Source organism: Saccopteryx leptura, chromosome 1, assembly GCF_036850995.1.
Source record: "Saccopteryx leptura isolate mSacLep1 chromosome 1, mSacLep1_pri_phased_curated, whole genome shotgun sequence".
In the NCBI taxonomy this organism is placed as follows: domain Eukaryota; kingdom Metazoa; phylum Chordata; class Mammalia; order Chiroptera; family Emballonuridae; genus Saccopteryx; species Saccopteryx leptura.
The window spans coordinates 260,618,568-260,638,599 of record NC_089503.1 but is presented as its reverse complement, the minus strand read 5'-3'; the positions used below and the strand labels follow the sequence as shown (position 1 = coordinate 260,638,599).

The following is a 20,032-nucleotide window of genomic DNA, read 5'->3' as shown; positions in this document are numbered from 1 at the left end:
CCATCTCCTTTCTCATCTCTCTCTTGAGTATTATCTCTAACTAGTGAAACACGGTTCATTTACTTACTTGCTTGTATTGTCTAGCTTCCTTCTCAATAAAATCTAATCTCCATGAGAGCTAGGTCCAGTCCATTTTATTCTCCATCTTCTCCTCACTATCTAGGACGGGGCCAGGCACGCAGCAGACACTCGGTACACATGTAAGGGAATGAAAAGAAAGCGGAGGCCAGGGAAGTGGGGGGTTTTGTCCTCGGGCGGCTTCTATAAGTGCCTTTCATTCTCCAAAACGAAGTCCTCGAGGACTCCCCACAGTCACCAGCCCGACCCTGAAGAGGAGCCCATTCCCAGCCCCGCGCGTGAAAGGTTCTAGGATGCTGCAGCTTCTCACCGACTCTTCGCGGCTACGTGGGAAAAGGTGTGGATTGCGTCTGTCAACGGGGACGTAGCCTCTGACCCCTTCCGGCCGCCGTACGCGCGCAGGCGCGCTCACTCCGCCTTCCCCGCGGCCTCCCTTGCCGGGCAAAGCCCTCTGAATGACCAAAGGTGACTGCGAGCGCAGGTAGAGCCAAGAAGGCAAACAAGTGCGCGGCGACGTCGTCTCTGCCTATGTCCTGAACTGCTCTCTGTTATCGCCGCTCCTAACAAGGAAACTTTGCGCCTCAGGAGCGACCGCTCTGGAGAAGCAGGCAGAGCGCCTGTGCGAAAGGGTGCGGTGGTAGCTGCCTGCGCTTGCGCACGAGGGCGTGGCGTCAACCTGCGCTTGCGCGGCGCGGCGCTGCGGAGACCGTTGGCTCATTTGCATGTCCCCGCCTCGCGCGGCGGCGGCCAAGGCGGTGGCTGAAGAGTCTCAGGCGTCGGCGGGGGTGGCTCCGCACGCGGTAGGCTCCTGATGAGGCCCAGGCCCTAGCGTCGTTGGTGGGTGGGTCCCGGGGTGGGGGGGTGCATTCTGGCTCCGGGTCTCCGGGATTGCGCCCCAGCCTCGGCCCTCGGGCTGCGGAGCGGCCGCATCCGGAAGGGTCGCCTGTGGGGGGCAGTCTGCGGCCTCCTGGGTTTGACGCCCCTTTTTCTTCGTCCTCGAGGCCTAGAGCAGGTGGGCCACACCCGAAGGGGTTCTTTCGTTTTCTTGCTCATGTCCTTTCTCGTGAGGCGATCATGGAGGCCGGGTGCTGTGCCCGGCCCTTTGCCATTTTTAATGGCTTCAGTCCCTGCAACAGCCCCCACCATTAGCTTCCCATTTCATAGATGATAAAACGGAGGCACAGAAAGATTAGGTCGCGTGATTTCGTCCCTGGCCACCTAGCCCGAAGACCCTTCGCCAGTAAAGAAAAAGGGGCGCCCTAGGAAAAGGGCTGAAGTGTGGAAAAGGAGGTGATGGTTATAAAGAAGACTAAGGCAGTCAGGCGCAGGATTGGATCTTGAGTTGGAGGTTTCAAGTTGGAAGGAATATCTTGGCTGTTAAGCACGGGCCATCACAGGATTCCTCGGTGTTGCTTCTTTCTCAGTCTTTTTCTATTTAGTCTTCAGGCTTTGTCCCCACAACTAGTGTTTGCCAGGTTCCAGTCTGGGCTGATTGACCTTGGGTGAGTCACTTAAACTGAGGCTACCATTTCTTCTTCTGTTTAGTGTCATTCATAACAGGATCCACTTCACTAGGTTGTTGAAAGTCACCGAGATCAGGGAGTTCCTTCCCTATAATTCTGTCACTAGTTCATTGTCACTAGTCAGGAATTCCTCCAAGCGGCTTCTCTCTGAGAGGAAGTCAGTTCTTAGAAACGTGTCTGGTAGCCCTGATTGGGAAGATAACAATTACATTTTAACTAACCATCATGTGAGAGAGAGGGTTATGCTCTCATTCCCCTACACTGTTATGTTCAGTTGTGTGTGTTGCTTATTTTTCCTAATTTTTACTTATTTTTTATTTTTCTTCAGTGAGAAGTGGGGAGGCAGAGAGACAGACTCCTGCATGCACCGTGACTGGGAGGTATCCTCCCAGCAAACCCCCTACTAAGCCATGCTGCCCATCTGAGGCATTGCTCCATTGCTGGGCAACTGAGTCACTTTTAGTGCCTGAGGCAGAGGCCATGGAGCCAATCTCATAAGCCAACTTGCTAGACCAATCTAGCCATGGCGGTGGGAGGAGAAGTGAGAGAGGAGAGGGAAGGTTGTAGAAGCAGATGGTCACTTCTCCTGTGTGCCCTGACCAGGAATCGATCTTGAGAAGTCCATGTGCAGAACGAACGCCCCACCACTGAGCCAACCGGCCAGGGCAGTGTGTTGCTTCTTGCAGTCTTCCAGCAATCGTAGGAGATGAGGATTTCTTTCATAGAGATTTTAAAGAATTCTGAGGAAATGGGCTCAGAAAAGCAAAATAACTTGTCCAGTCCGATTATCATGCTTGTCCTGCTCCTTCTCAGCCAACACAGACCTGTGAGCTGTGTGAGCACAGAGGCCTCTTAAAATAATCTGACCTTTCGCCTGACCAGGCGGTGGCGCAGTAGATAGAGCATGGGACTGGGATGTGGAAGACCCAGGTTCGAGACCCCGAGGTCGCCAGCTTGAGCATGGGCTCATCTGGTTTGAGCAAAGCTCACCAGCTTGGACCCAAGGTCACTGGTTTGAGCAAGGGGTTACTCGGTCTGCTGAAGGCCCGTGGTCAAGGCACATGAGAAAGCAATCAATGAACAACTAAGGTGTCGCAATGAAAAACTAATGATTGATGCTTCTCATCTCTCTCCATTCCTGTCTGTCCCTGTCTATCTCTCTCTCTGTCTCTGTTAAAAATAATAATAATAATAATCTGACCTTTCTCTGAAGTATTGTGCTGGATTATGGAATACTGCTTTATTGCATTGAGGATTAGATGAAACAGAGCTGGCTCTCAGAGCATTCGTTGTCATTTTCCTTTTTTTTTTTTTAAATTAATTTATTTCGTTTTAGAGAGAGAGAGAGAGAAAGGGGGAAGAGCAGGAAGCTTCAACTCCCATATGTGCCTTGACTTGGCAAGTGCAGGGTTTTGAACTGGCAACCTCAGCATTCCAGATCAACGCTTTATCCACTGCGCCACTACAAGTCAGGCCCCCCTTTTTTTTTAATAACAAAGTTTATTTAGAAAGTCACAGAGGCAGAAGAAATGAACTCAGGAAACAAGTTACAAAGGCAAAAGAAGGGCCCCTGGAGTTGAGGAGAAAGAGAGAAGCAAAGAAAACACCCCTGAGAGAAGGGGGTGGGGAAAGGCCAGGCTTGCTCCAAAGAGAGAGCCACCTAGTTGTCTTTCTTAGTGTCTTTTTTTCATCTCTGGCTACAGGTCAGAGAAACATGGCAGCTAGGAGAATTGCCCAGGAGACTTTTGATGCTGTATTACAAGAAAAAGCTAACCGATATCACATGGACCCCAGTGGTGAAGCTGTAGGCAAACCTCTGCAATTTAAAGCTCAAGGTAAATTAAACTGCTTGATTGCGGGGGGTAATTGGGCTTTAGGGTCAGAGCAGGAGGATTTCAGTCTCTTGGGCAAACTATGTGACTCCTCAATGCTATATTCCTTATTTGTTAAAGGAAGATGAAATTTTCTCTGGGTCTGGTTGTTAAATCACTATGTAGAAGAAGGTATTGTCATTAATTGGAGAACTTCCCCAGAAACTATCCCCCACCTAGAGATGGGTTCTTCCTGTATTTTTTTTTTTTTTTTTTTACAGAGACAGAGTGAGTCAGAGAGAGGGATAGACAGGGACAGACAGACAGGAACGGAGAGAGATGAGAAGCATCAATCATTAGTTTTTCATTCACGTTGCAACACCTTAGTTGTTCATTGATTGCTTTCTCATATGTGCCTTGACCGTGGGCCTTCAGCAGACCAAGCAAACCCCTGCTGGAGCCAGCGACCTTGGGTTCAAGCTGGTGGGCTTTTCCTCAAATCGGATGAGCCCACAGTTAAGCTGGCGACCTCGGGGTCTCGAACCCGGGTCCTCTGCATCCCAGTCCGATGCTCTATCCACTGCGCCACTGCCTGGTCAGGCTCTTCCTGTATTTTTTTGAAGTGAGAAGCAGGGAGGCAGAGAGACAGACTCCTGCATGTACCCAACTGGGATCCACCCGGCAAGCCCACTAGGGGTGATGCTCGGCCCCTCTGGGGCATTACTCTTGTAGTCTGAGTCATTCTAGTGCTTGAGGCAGAGGCCATGGAGCCATCCCCATCACCCAGGCCAACTTTGCTCTAGTAAAGCCTTGGCTGTGGGAAGGGTAGAGAGAGATAGAGAGAAAGGAGAGGGGGAAGGATGGAGAAGCAGATGGGTGCGTCTCCTGTGTGCCCTGGTCGGGAATTGAGCCCAGAACTTCCACATGCTGGACCAGCGCTCTACTGCAGAGGCAACTGGCCAGGGCTAAAGATTGGTTCTTGAATCAATTTCCTGGCTCCATCCTTACCACCACCACTCAGGTTTGAGCTCTTACCAGTTCTGGTCTGGATTATTTCAGTAATCTCCTCCTGAATGGTCTCTCAGCTTCTGGCTTCATTTCCCTCAAATTGCCCTGACTACAGATCTAATTTATGCCAAACTGCTTGGATTCTTGGGGTTCCCCACTTTGGGGTTACATCCTCAGATAACTGCAGGAGCAGCAAGGTAAAAGGATGTGTGCAAGACTGGAGGGTGGGGTGAGGGGCTATAGGACTGCTAACAATAGGCCCTGCCTGAAAACATTTCCCTTTGGAAAATTTTGAAACTCCATGCCAACAGAATAAAAAATGGTGCCCACTCAGATTACAGGACCGCGTGGAGGTTCCTCACTACCACACACAAGGCTGCAAACCCTTACTCCTTACCTGGGGCTTTGTGTTTCAGTGATACTGTGCCACCTCTCTGTTCTTTGAATCTCTCCTCATTCCAGTTCTGCCTGATTGATTCCTCGGCCACTAAGACCCTGCTCACAGATACCTTCCCCCAGGAAGTCCCAGCAGACCTTTTGGTTGATTTGGTTGCCCTTCCTGACCCTAGGGAAGTACACTGTGCACTCACTTCTCTGCTGTGCACTGGCCTCCTTCAGACCTTGTCCCTGGATCTGTGTGGTTTGCTGCTACACCAGCCCCTGAGCCAATCTTGTCATGGAGGAGGGTTTCTCAGCATTGGTTGAGTGAATCTTAAATGTTTGCAGTAGGGAATAACTGTGGTTACATGCTTTGGACCTGGAGAAACCAATTTATTGAGTTTTAAAAAGCTATATGATTGAAAGAATTAAATAGTTAAAGAGTAAAATGTAAAAGCCTTCTTAGCTGCTTCTTTAACCCACAGAAGTAACCATATTTGTTGTGTGGTCTATGCATCCTTCAGTTTTAGTAATAGTAATCCTGAACTTGTGTGTGTATGTGTACACACACAAATATATATCTGTATGTACATATGTATGCATGTATATGTATATATAGAGATTAATCTGGTATTTTTTTAAAAGGAATTAGTTGGTTTTTTGTTGTTGTTGATTTTATTTATTTATTACAGAGACAGAGAGAGGGATAGACAGAGACAGACAGGAACGGAGAGAGATGAGAAGCATCAGTCATTAGTTTTTCATTGCGCGATGCAACACCTTAGTTGTTCATTGATTGCTTTCTCATACGTGCCTTGACCACGGGCCTTCAGTAGACCGAGTAACCCCTTGCTGGAGCCAGCGACCTTGGGTTCAAGCGGGTGAGCTTTTGCTCAAACCAGATGAGCCTGCTCTCAAGCTGGTGACCTCGGGGTCTCGAACCTGGGTCCTCTGCATCCCAGTCCGATGCTCTATCCACTGCGCCACCGCCTGGTCAGGCAAATCTTGGTATTTTTGACCCTAGCTGGTGGCTCAAGTGGATAATGTCAGCCCAGTGTATGGACGTCCCAGGTTTGATTCTGGGTCAGGGCATACAGGAGAAGTGACCATCTGCTTCTCCCCCCTCCCTCTCCCTCTTCTCTCCCTCTTCCCCCCTTCTTCCCTCCTTAATCTCCCCTTCCTCCCTTTCTTCTTCCCTTCTTCCACCCCTTCTTCATCCCCTTCTTTCCTCCTTCCCCTTCTGCAGCCAGTGGCTTGCTTGGTTTGAGCGTGGTCCCAGATACTAAGGATAGCTCCACTGGAGTGCATCAGCCTCAGGGGCCAAAAATAGCTCAGTACTCAAGCATCGGCCCAAGATGGAGTTGCCGGGTGGATCCCGGTCTGAGCATGTGTGGGAGTCTGCCTCACTATTTCCCCTCTCTTTATTTAGAGACCAGTACTTCTCTTGTTACTTCAAGAAAGTTAAAGTTTGGGCAGGAGTAAAACCAAGCAGTATGTTAGATGGTTCTGGAACCATCTTTTTGTCATAGAGCTGCATGGTTCATCAGTTGGACTTTCTGTCTGTTCTACTCTGCACTTTTCCGGTTTACAAGGCATCAAAAAAATCTTGTGGCCTGACTATGCGGTGGCGCAGCAGAGAGAGCGTCAGACTGAGACACGGAAGATCCAGGTTCGAGACCCCAAGGTCGCCAGCTTGAGTGTGGGCTCATCTGGTTTGAGCAAGGCTCACCAGCTGGGACCCAAGGTCGCTGGCTTGAGCAAGGGGTTACTTGGCCTGAAGGCCCACAGTCAAGGCACATATGAGAAAGCGATCAATGAACAACTAAGGTGTCGCAATGAAAAACTGATGATTGATGCTTCTCATCTCTCTTTGTTCCTGTCTGTTTGTCCCTATCTATCCCTCTCTCTGACTCTCTATCTCTGTTAAAAAAAAAAGAAAAAAAAAATCTTGTTGTGTAGAAACCAGCCACAACTCTACCTCTAATGCTACTTCCCTCACCACGGCATCAGTAGCCATCACTACCTAAATTATCCCAGTGGACTCCTTGCTGGAACATCCACATTCACTCTTGTCCCTTTTGGTCTATTCCTTTTAGTAGTCAGTGAGGTCATTCCTCTGCTTTGAGTCCTTCTATGACTTCACTTCTTACTCAGAGTACTCTAGCATCCCTTTGAGAGCCTGACTTGATCTGGTACCTTCCTTCTGTCCGCATCTCCCTAAATTTGTTGCACATTAGAATCATCTGGGAACCTTTTAAAAACCCTGATACTGCCTGACCAGGCGGTGGCGCAGTGGATAGAGCGTCCGACTGGGATGTGGAAGACCCAGGTTCGAGACCCCGAGGTCGCCAGCTTGAGAGCAGGCTCATCTGGTTTGAGCAAAAAGCTTACCAGCTTGAGCCCAAGGTCGCTGGCTCAAGCAAGGGGTTACTTGGTCTGCTGAAGGCCCCCGGTCAAGGCACATATGAGAAAGCAATCAATGAACAACTAAGGTGTCACAACACACAACGAAAAACTAAGATTGATGCTTCTTATCTCTCTGTTCCTGTCTGTCCCTGTCTATCCCTCTCTCTGACTCTCTCTCTTTCTCTGTCTGTAAAAAAAAAGGAAAAGAAAGGGAAAAAAAAAAATAAAGTAGAATATAAAAAAAAAAAAAAAAAAAAAAAAAAGCCTGACCAGGAGGTGGCGCAGTGGATAGAGCTTCGGACTGGGATGCAGAAGGACCCAGGTTCGAGACCCTGAGGTCGCCAGCTTGAGTGCAGACTCATCTGGTTTGAGCAAAGCTCACCAGCTTGGACCCAAGGTCGCTGGCTCAAGCAAGGGGTTACTCGGTCTGCTGAAGGCCCACGGTCAAGGCACATATGAGAAAGCAATCAATGAACAACTAAGGTGTTGCAACGTGCAATGAAAAACTAATGATTGATGCTTCTCATCTCTCTCCATTCCTGTCTGTCTGTCCCTGTCTATCCCTCTCTCTGACTCACTCTCTGTCTCTGTAAAAAATAAAAAAATAAAATAAAATAAATAAAGAATAAAATGATTCAAAAAAAAAAAAAAGAAACAAAAGAACCCTGAAACTCAGGTCATACCACATGAAAATTAATTGAATTAAGATGCCTGGGGGTCCTCAAGGGACTCCAATATACAGCAGTGTTTAGGAGTTACCTTCTTACCACTTTGCTCTTCATTCTCTCTGGCATATTCGTCCCCTGCTGGTTCCACCTCAGGTTTGTACCCACACTCCCTCTGCCTGGAAGGCTCCCCCATAAATGCGCAGTGTGGCCCCTCATGCCAGGTCTCCATTGTTCAGTATATTGTCAGAGCTGCCCTCCTCACTCAGCCTATCTGAAAATAGCTTTCCTCTCAAGGTTCCGTCCGCTTGATATTTTTTATAGGCACTTCCTGATACCTTTTGAATTTTTGTTTATTGTTGGCTCCCTCAAATGACAAGTGCAGGAGAGCAGGGACAGTGCTGTTTCCTTTCCCTGCTATACCTTCAAGTAGAGCAGTGCCCACACACAATGGGTGCTCAGTAAGTACTGTTAAGCAGATAAACTTGGATTTACATTAATATTTGGCTTCCTTTGGCCTCACCCATTGCTACCTCAGGGCATCTCTCTCTGTTTTCTTTTCATTTAACTTTTCTAGGTAATAGATTCTGATTCAAAAGTTAGACACACTGTGCAAAGTCTCCCTGAGGCTTGTAGTTCACTTATGTTCCTACCTTCTTACAGAATTTCTTTGTATATGAATAAGCAAATGCAAATAGAAGTTCCTTTTTTTTTTTAACACAGGAGGATGAAAGCACACACTATTTAGTTCCCATTGTGGCCTCTTTTGATAGCTTGTTTAGCTATTACCTTCTCTCTTGTCTTCTTTAGTCTTTGTTTTTTCAGAGGATTGGTTAGCCCATTGGACTTTTCCAAGGAAGAGTATCAGCATGCTTTGAGTTAGATGCTCAGCTATGGCCCAGTCAGCTGTGGTGGGTGCAGTGTTAGATGTGGCTCCTGTCACCTGTGGGCTGAGAGTTCCTGCGAATAGGCAAGGAGGACAGGCAACCTCCAGAAAACCCACGTGCTTTGTGATAGAGGTAGAAATACACAAGTGTTCCTGTCACAGTAAAGAAATCCAAGTTAGGCCCTGGCCGGGTAGCTCAGTTGGTTAGATCGTTATAATATACCAAGATTGCACATTCAATCTCTGGTCAGGGCACATGCAAGAATTGACCAATAAAAGTATGAATGGGTGGAACAACAAATCGATGTTTCTCTTCCACTCTCTCAAATCAATCAAGTAAAAAGAAAAAAGAAATTCAGTTTATTTTAGGACCAGACACCCTTACTTGAGTCTAAAAGATGACTTGTAGCCTGACCAGGCAGTGCCACAGTGGATAGAGCGTGGGACTGGGATGTGGAGGACCCAGGTTCGGGACCCAGATGTTGCCAGTTTGAGCGCGGGCTCATCTGGTTTGGGCAGGGCCCACCAGCTTGAGCCCAGGGTCGCTGACTCGAGCAAGGGGTCACTCGGTCTGCTGTAGCCCCCCGGTCAAGGCACATGAGAAATCAATCAATGAACAACTAAGGAGCCGCAACAAAGAATTGATGTTTCTCATCTCTCTCACTTCCTGTCTGTCTGTCCCTCTCTGACTCTGTCTCTGCCACACACACACACAAAAAGATGACTTGTAAACCAGATGACTACCAAGCCAGGGCAGGAGATCTACTTTATTTCCCATGTATAAGACACTTTTGGGGGGAAAATTTGGTGTCTAAAAACTGAGTACATCTTAAACAGTGGTTGTAGACTTTTTTACCTGCATTTCCTGCTTTTTCACGCTTGTTTTTGCACTCGTTGAATACAGTGATTTGTCATCAGACACAGATGAGGACAAGCTAATGGATGGGAGTTTTAACAGTGATGAGGAGTTGTATAAATTTTATAATGAATAAAACTTGAGTTCAATAACTTTATGTAATACATTTTTTTTCCCCAAATTTTGGGCCCCAAAATTAGGGTGTATCTTATACATGGGAGCTAGTCTTATACATGGGGAAATAAAGTAAATGAATAAGGGGCACAGCTACCCAGCCTTGGTGTACTATCATTAGGGCAGATGCAGGCCCAATGCTTATAGGCCTCTTTTCTTTATATAAAGTAGTAAATCCAGATGTTTAAGGAAAACCACAAACATTTTTGATGTTGACAACAAATAGAAATTTGTAACGTATACTCCAGCAGATAAAACAAGCTAGCTGGTAGTTTGTGGACTGTCCATTTGCACTCTCTGGTCTAAAATATCTTTGTATTTCCTTTTGGTTTATTTCAGATCTTGTAAGGACACTCCCAAGAGTCAGAGCAGATATGTATGATGACATTCATGGTGACAACATATATACTGTGGGTGGATCTGTAGCTCACTCTCGAGATGCTGGGAGAGAAGGCCTGAGAGGTGACGTGTTTCCAGGACCTCCCTTCAGATCAGGCAACCCTTCAGTAAGTGAAGACAATTACTTTCGCAAAGAATGTGGCCGGGATCTGGAATTTTCCCACCCTGACTCCCGAGACCAGATCTTTGGCCACCGGAAATTGGGACACTTCCGTTCTCCGGACTGGAAATTTACACTTCGTGGCTCTTGGGAACAAGACTTTGGCCACCCAATTTCTCAAGAATCGTCTTGGTCGCAGGAGTATAATTTTGGTCCTTCTGCACTAGTGGGGGACTTTGGGTCTTCCAGGCTGATTGAAAAAGAGTGTTTAGAGAAAGAGAGTCGGAGTTACGATATGGACCATCCTGGGGAAGCAGACTCTGTACTCAGGGGCAGCAGTCAAGCCCAGGGCAGAGGTCAAGGTCTAAACATTGTTGATCAGGAGGGTGTCCTCTTAGGAAAGGGGGACTCTCAGGGCCTGCTCACACCTAAAGGGGGGGCCGGAAAACTTGTCACGCTGAGAAATGTGAGCACAAAAAAAGTACCTGCTATAAATCGTATTACTTCCAAAACTCAGGGCAGTAACCAAATCCAGAAAGCCACCCCAAGTTCTGATGTAGCCCTCGGGACAAACCCAGGAATGGAAGATATTCAGTTCCCCACTCAGAAGATCCCTCTAGGGCTCAATCTAAAGGATATTCGGCTCCCAAGAAGAAAGATGAGCTTCGACCTCGTAGATAAGTCTGATGTTTTTTCAAGATTTGGGATAGAAATAATCAAATGGGCAGGATTCCATACCATAAAAGATGATGTTAAATTTTCCCAGCTTTTTCAGACTCTCTTTGAACTTGAAACTGAAACCTGTGCTAAAATGCTCGCCTCATTTAAATGCTCCTTAAAACCAGAGCACAGAGATTTTTGCTTTTTTACTATCAAATTTTTAAAGCACTCTGCTTTGAAAACACCCAGAGTTGATAATGAGTTTTTAAACATGCTTTTAGACAAAGGTGCTGTGAAGACCAAAAATTGCTTTTTCGAAATAATAAAGCCCTTTGACAAGTACATAATGAGGCTTCAAGACCGGCTTCTTAAGAGTGTCACACCCCTGCTTATGGCCTGCAATGCCTATGAGCTGAGTGTCAAAATGAAGACCCTTAGCAACCCCCTGGACTTGGCTATTGCACTAGAGACCACCAATTCTCTCTGCCGGAAATCTTTGGCACTTTTGGGACAGACATTTTCTTTGGCCTCTTCTTTCCGACAGGAAAAAATCTTAGAAGCTGTTGGCCTCCAAGATATAGCTCCCTCTCCTGCTGCATTTCCAAACTTTGAAGACTCCACTCTGTTTGGGAGAGAGTACATAGATCACCTAAAGGCCTGGCTGGTCAGCAGTGGGTGTCCACTTCAGGTCAAGAAAGCTGAACCTGAGCCAAGCCGAGATGAGAAAACAGTTCCTCCTACCAAACCTGAAATTCAGACCAAGGCTCTGAGTGGTCTGAGTGATGATAAGGAAAGCAGTGAAAGTTTGTATTTGTTGTGATTTATTTCTTTTTCATGCGTTTTTTGTTGTTTTTTTTGTAATATCTCTTACTTTCTGAAGTTTTTACATGAAGTTGTTTAGCCAACTGAAAGCAAATCAGAATTTTAGCAGAAAACTCACATTAGCCAATATACATGTCTGCCATTCATTTCATAACCATGTATGAGGAATCTTCCATTTATCACAGAAGTTCTTAGACTCTGCTTTGGGAATCTGATGAGAAGCTACAGTTTTTTTATTGTCTGTTTGTTGTTTTATTTTGTGTTTTTCTGAAGTGAGAATCGGGGAGGCAAAGAGACAGACTTCCACATGTACCCGACTGGGATCCACCCGGCATGTTCACCAGGGCATGATGCTCTTTCATTCTGGGGCGTTGCTCTGTTGCAACTGGAGCCATTCTAGTGCCTGAGGCAGAGGCCATTGTGCCATCCTCAGCTCTGGGGCCAACTTTTGCTCCAATGGAGCCTTGGCTGTGGGAGGGGAAGAGAAAGAGAAAGGAGAGGGGGAAGGGTAGGGAAGCAGATGGGCACTTCTGTGTGCCTTGGCCAGGAATTAAACCTGGGACTTCCACACGCCGGGCCGACACTCTATCACTGAGCCAACCACGCTCTACCACTGAGCCAACCGGCCAGGGCTGAGAAGCTACAGCTTTTGCTGTGAAAAATGCACGTGTATTTTTCAAATGTTGCCTGCATGTTCTGGGGGTTTGTACCATCCTGCAGCCAAGATTAAGAGACCCGGCCTGACCTGTGGTGGCGCAGTGGATAAAGCGTCGACCTGGAACGCTGAGGTCACCGGTTCAGAACCCTGGGCTTGCCTGGTCAAGGCACATATGGGAGTTGATGCTTCCTGCTCCTCCTCCCCCCCCTCTCTAAAAATTAATAATAATAAAAAATTTTTAAAAAAAAAGATTATGAGACCCTATTCTAACAGCCCCTGCCCCCCTCCTCAAGTATTCCCAAAAGGAAAAGTAAATGCTGGGCACTGTCTCAGAGGAGACCCTAGATTACTGAGAAAAAGAAATCACAAAAACTAACCCCTTCTGTGCTGGAATTAAGGAGGATGTAGGAGAGATTACAACCTTGCCCAGCTTGGAGTTGGGAGGCTTAAGGGAGTCTGTATTTGTGCAGTATTGAGGAATGGATAGGGATCAGCCAGGTTGATCCAGGTAACAGAGGCACCCGCTCACTTTTCTAGACTGGCTAAAGGCCAACAGAAAACTTAGGTACACTAGGTAACCTGCAGTTAGCATTTGGCTTACAAGGAAGGGAGCAGGCCGGTAAGGAGGTAATAGACATGACTGGCTGGTGTTCCTTATCCATCTCCCTTAGCTCCCAGAATGTGCTCTAAGCCCAAATCTTCCAGAGCTTATGTGTATAAGTAGTGGCCATGTCCCCCTGATACGGTGTTTTGGTTGGTTGGTTTTTTGCTTCCATTGCCCCAACCCAGTGGGGAAGTCTCATTTGTTCCTGAATCTCTTCACTATATACCCTGTGGAGTCTCAACTGCACAAGCACTAGTAGGCAGATGGGCAGCCACACCTATTCCCAGAGAAGGGAGCCTTCCAGAAGCAGGTTCAGGGCAAAGTAGGCCCCTTCCTCTGCAGTCCCCTCAAAGTGGTGGAGCAGGTACTCAGTGTAATAATGATACTGGAGGAAAAAGTCACTTGTAATCTAAAGTTGCCCACCACTGTCCTCTTGCGGTACTGTTAGGCAGGTGGGCCTGTCAGTGCAGTCCTGCTATATGAAATTACTACCACCTACTCTTTGTCAAAGGTCCTTCCTGTGTTTCTATAGCACTCACTGGGTCATAGTATTGACCTAACAAATTATCTCACCTTTTCCTTGATGTTGGACTCTTGCTCTCTTTTACTACAGGTTTCTGAGGCTGAGCAGAGCCAGGCTCCCTTGTAATTGGCATCTGCAAGGGCTATGTGGACAGCAGGTGAACAGCACCAGTACTGCCACATCACTGTTTTCATTACAGTATGTTAGAAACACTGGAATGACACCTTTGGTTGAGTTTGTTGATTTTTTTTTTTCATTATTATTTTTACATTGTCCTGTAAAAGGATATAGTCTCAGAAGGATTGCTGGGACCTTCCTTCTGGCCTTTGCTGTGGTCATCTTCTCTACAGATGGTTGCAGTGACTCACAAATTGTGTTTGTTTCTGAAAGCTTCTGATTTTAGATCTCTTAATTTTCTGTAAAACGTGAAATTAGCAATTTTTTAAAATAAGAACCAACATCAAAAATAAAGCAAAGTAATTTTAAAAGGGAAAAACTTGGCCCTGGCCGGTTGGCTCAGCAGTGGAGCGTCGGCCTGGCGTGCGGGGGACCCGGGTTCGATTCCCGGCCAGGGCACATAGGAGAGGCGCCCATTTGCTTCTCCACCCCCCCCCCCCCCCCCCCCGCTTCCTCTCTGTCTCTCTCTTCCCCTCCCACAGCCAAGGCTCCATTGGAGCAAAGATGGCCCGGGCGCTGGGCATGGCTCTGTGGCCTCTGCCTCAGGCGCTAGAGTGGCTCTGGTCGCAATATGGCGACGCCCAGGATGGGCAGAGCATCGCCCCCTGGGGGGCAGAGCACCGCCCCTGGCGGGTGTGCCGGGTGGATCCCGGTCGGGCGCATGCAGGAGTCTGTCTGACTGTCTCTCCCTGTTTCCAGCTTCAGAAAAAATGAAAAGAAAAAAAAAAATAAAAAAAAATAAAGCAAAGTAATTTTAAAAGGGAAAAACTTGGCCCTGGCCGGTTGGCTCAGCAGTGGAGCGTCGGCCTGGCGTGCGGGGGACCCGGGTTCGATTCCCGGCCAGGGCACATAGGAGAGGCGCCCATTTGCTTCTCCACCCCCCCCCCCACCCCCCGCTTCCTCTCTGTCTCTCTCTTCCCCTCCCGCAGCCAAGGCTCCATTGGAGCAAAGATGACCCGGGCCGCTAGGGATGGCTCCTTGGCCTCTGCCCCAGGCGCTGGAGTGGCTCTGGTCGTGGTGGAGCGTCGCCCCCTGGTGGGCAGAGCGTAGCCCCTGGTGGGCGTGCCGAGTGGATCCCGGTCGGGCGCATGCAGGAGTCTGTCTGACTGTCTCTCCCCGTTTCCAGCTTCAGAAAGATACAAAAAAAAAAAAAAAAAAAAGGGAAAAACTTGCAATACCATGACAATTGAAAGATTGCTTATCCTCAGTAAAGAGGATGTTTAAAATGAGCTCAAAGCTATGATTCATACATAGGCAAGAACAGGACAGTGCAGTTACTCCGCAGAACAAACTGGAAGACCTCTCCAGTTCAGGGTGGTTTTTATTGAATGAGTGAACAAATAGACCATTCTGTGCTATCAAAACTAACATATCAGACCCTGGCCGGTAGGCTCAGCGGTAGAGCGTCGGCCTGGCGTGCGGGGGACTCGGGTTCGATTTCCGGCCAGGGCACATAGGAGAGGCGCCCATTTGCTTCTCCACCTCCCCCCCCTCCTTCCTCTTTGTCTCTCTTCCCCTCCCACAGTCGAGGCTCCATTGGAGCAGAGATGGCCCAGGCGCTGGGGATGGCCCCTTGACCTCTGCCCCAGGCGCTGGAGTGGCTCTGGTCTCGGCAGGGCGACGCCCCGGAGGGGCAGAGCATCTCCGCTGGTGGGCGTGCCAAGTGGATCCCCGTCGGGCGCATGTGGGAGTCTGACTGTCTCTCCCTGTTTCTAGCTTCAGAAAAATACAAAAACAAACAAACAAAAAAAACCTAACAAATATCAGAAAACTAAGCAATTTTATTATTTGAGGACATAGATATTCGATGTTGGTAGCATTGTAAATTACAGCATTATAAATTCACACTTTATGAAATGTTTTCATACATTCAGGAAATATTTTTTGTGAACGCCTACCTTATATTTTGTAGATAAAGTACAAAAAAGATGAAATCCTGATAAATGTGCCACATATAAATAACATCTGTTGATTTTCTGGTATATTTTCGTTTTTTTTTTTTCTTGTTTCTATATTTATGTAACTCTTTTTCCTCCTTCCTATTGGGAATCACAGTAAACACTTTATACATTTTATATATTTTTAAATATATTTATTTTTTATTATTAATTTTAATGGGGTGACATTGATAAATCAGGGTACATACATTCAGAGAAAACATCTCCAGATTATTTTGACATTTGATTATGTTGCATATCCATCACCCAAAGCCAAATTGTCTTACGTCACCTTCTATCTGGTTTTTAAATATTTTATATTTTCCCATTAATAATGTGAACATTCAAGTTAAGTGATACACAAGAAGTGGTGTAGAGTTGCTGCATATCATTTCCTTGTATAGAACATATACACATATTGCTCTGTGCTGTCGTAGTAAGCCTGTGACTGTTTCTGTCCTGGTGGTTATGCTGTTACAGCTTTTTAGAGGATATTTTATATATTGGTTTATAGAAAAACACTATTTTTTTTCTTTTCAATGCTGATCTCTCATGAATGAGGATTTCAGTTGCTGGTGCTTGGATAGGCTCCATTCTAAGGCCCTGACTCTGTCCTGGTCTTCCCAGGCCCCATATGGTCTAGTATGTGTCTCAGAAAAGCCCTTTTGTGTATTCCAGCTGTCCCCCAGCGAGCAGATCACAAGTTGGTGGACACTATAGACCAACTGGTCACACATGTTGTTGAAGGCAGCCTGTCCCCTAAGGAGAGAGCTCTTCTCAAGGAGGACCCTGCTTACTGGTAGGTCTTTAAATATTGGCTCTGCAAATCCCTTCTGTAGAACACACAGCAACACTTATGTTGCTCTGATAATGTTCAGACCAGAGGGAGAGGTATTTATTTTGACCAGTGTTGTATGTCACTCTGATAATGTCCAGACCAGAGAGTGAGGTAATTGTTTTGACCAGTGGGAAGAACATGAGGGTGAGTCAGGTTCAACTGGATTCAAGCACCAGCCCTGCTGCAGCCCTGCCCTATGTCCTTTTCTCATTCAGTCTTGGAAGTCTGTGTACCTCTGTGCTGGTTTAAGGATAAGCTGAGACAGGCGTGCAAAGAGTGTATGTAAGATGAGGGATATATTACAGCAGCTGTATGTGATTTATTGCTACTATTTGATAAACTCTTTTGCCTTATTGCCTCTAAACATGAATAGAACTTTTAAAAAGTTTTCATCATAAAAAGTACTTGCTTATTAAAGTAAGTGACATGATTGAAAGGTCTCTGAGTGCCCACCATTAGAAGGGTGTCACCTTCCAAAAATGGAGTCCGGGAACAATGCCTGTTGTGTGCTGGTAGCAAAATGTTTCCATGGCTCCAGGGTAATGGTTTGTGTAGCTAAGCCCCCAGGAGCTATGAGGTCCTTCATGGCTGCTGATGATAGAAATGGAGGAGAATTCTACCGGTGCTCAAAGCTCCTGGTTGCCCTGAAGTCATTCTCGGCAAAACAGGTGACCTGATGCCAGTCTGGGTCTTCAGTGGAGCCAGGTGAGAGCGTCGTACAGCAGAGAAGCCATCATGTAGAAATGGTTTGCAGAAGTGTATTTGCAGCAATGATTTGTTGGTGCTAGTGTTTTAGCAATGTCCTGCTGTGCCTGTTTTGTTGTATAGGTTTTTGTCTGATGATAGTAGTCTGGAGTATAAATATTACAAGCTGAAACTGGCAGAAGCACAGCAGATAAGCCAGACCTCTCCAGGAGTGGGTCAGAAGCCAATGGCTGCAGAGTGTGCAGTCCGGGCCATGCTGTATGCCCGTGCAGTCCAGAGCCTCAAGAAGAGGCTCCTCCCAGGGCGGCGGAGGAGTTTGCACCGAGCTCAAGGGCGCCAAGGATGGAAGATGAGGAGAGCCACCACCGGGACCCAGACCCTCCTTTCCTCAGGCACCAGGCTGAAATACCACACCCGGCAAGCTCCAGGCTCCTTGCAGGGGAAGCCACCCCAGCCAGATGGAAATGATGCTGCCAAGGACTGCCTGTCAGACCCAACTGGTCCTCCTCCTCAGGACCTTAGCTCAGAAGCTGCAGGCCTATCTCCCAAGCCAGCAGAAGTGGACCTATCTGAAGCCCCTCAGAGTTCCTCTCCCTGCCTGTCTGCTGACGGTGGGTGCTCACTCCTATCTCCCTTTTCTGGGCCCCAGTCCTTAAAATCCAAACTCTAGGTATCTGCAGAAATGGGGTGGCCTCAGTGACCTGGGCAGTGGGCAGTAGCAACAGGGACCTGGCAAGGATGGGTGCATGAGATGGTGCTTTCTCTCCTTTTGCTTCCTTGAGGGGACAGCCTAAGGGTTCTGTTGCGCCCTTCCTCTTGTCCGGAGAGTGGAGTTAACCAGGGACTTTGCCTCCCAGCAAGGTCCTTCTGCTGACCACTAGGTCATTCATGCCATGTGCCCGTGCCTGGGGCTTTAAGCTCCTTCATCCACTTCTCTTTGTTCTTGCCCCCTTTATATTCCATAGGACTGCCCTGTTCTTGTTCTGCCTCCTCTCCCCAGGTCTCTGTGTTCCCTCCTCAGAATTAGCTGACCTACAGATTCTTCTGAAGTTACTAACTTAGCCCCTTCTGTGTTTCCTCACTGTTACCTTCTGTAACAAGCCTGCCCTTGATCAGTGCTTCCTGCTCAGTACTAGGTGGGAATATAGAGGAAGGAAAAATCTACCCAACTGCTACATTTTCTAGCTATTGCTACAGAATGAGCAGCTCCAAACCATGGTTTCACACAAGAGCTAAATCTGGCTGGTCTACACATTTGAAGGCAGCAACTGGTTGTCTAAGGCTAGTTGAGGTGATATGGATGACTGGGCCATATACCTGTTGCCCCCCAGTGGCCAGCCAGGGTTGGTTCACATGAGGTTGATGTCAGGCCTCTGGAAGAGGCAGTGGAGGTTCTTGAGTCCCCTGAGCCTCAGAATCGGCACTCTGCCACATCTGTTGGCTGGCAGGAATTTTGGGGCCAGTTCTAGCGGAAAGAAGAGGAGAGCTCTGTTCGACAGAGCTTCAGAGTCACATGGCAAAGGGCACATATGCAGGAGGGGACATGAGGGATTGTCTTTACAATCAGGCTCCACAGCCCCATCATGTCCACATGGGAAGTGGCAGCTCAGAAAGAATGCGTGACAATTGCTTTGTTTTGTAGTTGACATAAGGACCATGGAGACTGCAGAGAAACTGGCCAAATTTGTTGCTCAGGTGGGACCAGAAATTGAACAATTCAGCATAGAAAATAGCACTGACAACCCTGACCTGTGGTACGTACCCATTACACCCTTCTGGTTTGAGTGTGTTCACCCCAAGAGTGCCCTGAGAACCTGAAGGGTGGCCTGGCAAGCACACTGCTGCCGCAGGGGTCATGCCAGGATAAGGTATGACTTCATTTCTGCTGAACTCAGGGCCATGAGGGAGGAGTGTCTGTTCTGCGGTATCGGGGAGAGGGGAAGGGGAAAGCACCCCACAGGGACATTTAAGCTGGCTCCAGAGGCTAAGAAGGAGTTCTCCAGGGAAAAGAAGATAGCTCCCTGGGCAGAGGTCAATGGTAGGAGAAGGGAGGGTGCATCCTCACCCAAAGGTCTGAGGAAGAAGGGGCACTGCCCCTGGTCACACTGGCTGCTGTGGGCTGATGAGAACTTGCTGCTCATGAAGTGATGGTGGTCCCTGGTCTAAGTGTGGGCAACAAACACTTCCATATAGTGACAGCTGAGCACCATTGGACTCGGAAGATCACCATTAACCTTCCTGTTTCTCAGACTTAACACCACACAGTCCAGAAGCAGCTCTGCCTCTGGGATACATGTTTTCATCCTTCAGAGTTCCCATTACTGAGCTGTAACTCTGTTGGATTCCCGTCAGAGCTGGTGGAGAGTGTGTGGGGAACAGGTGGGTTTGTGTGCTGTGTGCATTGTATCCTACAGTCTGCTGGGGCTCTGGACCATTGCCCTGCTCCCAATGTGCTTTAATGTGCCTTAGTCTAATAAAGAATGCAATTAAAAACTTCACATTTACTAGTGCATTTCTGGGACCCAATGGTGACCATGCCTGCTTTTCTAGCTTGTTTGGGACCTTGACTAAGCACTCAACTGAGGGAACCTTCTGCTTCTTGGGAGAAGATCAGCTGCCTCTATAGAGCACTGATGGCTTTGCAAATGCTCTACCTGGTTCTGCCATTTACAGGCCTGGTGACCTCAGGTGCTGCCACCTGGAGGCCTCAGAGTGGGGCTACCTGTGGCATGTGGGATCTTGCCCCAACAGGACCAGGCAAGGGGGCAGTTCAGTAAAGGGAAGCCAGGAGTATTTCATGAGTCCTTCTTTTCCCCCTACAGAA

The 20,032-nt window shown here is 47.7% G+C and overlaps 1 protein-coding gene across 5 annotated transcripts in view; it reads left to right on the top strand.

The window, feature by feature from the left end:
* Positions 1-779: 779 nt before the first annotated feature.
* SUGP2 (SURP and G-patch domain containing 2) overlaps positions 780-20,032 on the top strand; it is a 37,309-nt gene continuing 18,056 nt past the window's right edge. For 4 of the 5 annotated variants that reach the window (XM_066350543.1, XM_066350565.1, XM_066350521.1 and 1 more), the window contains exons 1-6: positions 804-878; positions 3,305-3,436; positions 10,125-11,747; positions 16,344-16,464; positions 17,332-17,819; positions 18,851-18,962. In XM_066350543.1, the coding sequence (XP_066206640.1) occupies positions 3,316-3,436; positions 10,125-11,747; positions 16,344-16,464; positions 17,332-17,819; positions 18,851-18,962 (2,465 nt within the window). In that variant the 5' untranslated portion in view covers positions 804-878; positions 3,305-3,315. Of the gene's footprint in view, positions 879-3,304; positions 3,437-10,124; positions 11,748-16,343; positions 16,465-17,331; positions 17,820-18,850; positions 18,963-20,032 lie in introns of all 5 variants that reach the window. The other variant, XM_066350554.1, reaches the window with a different exon arrangement.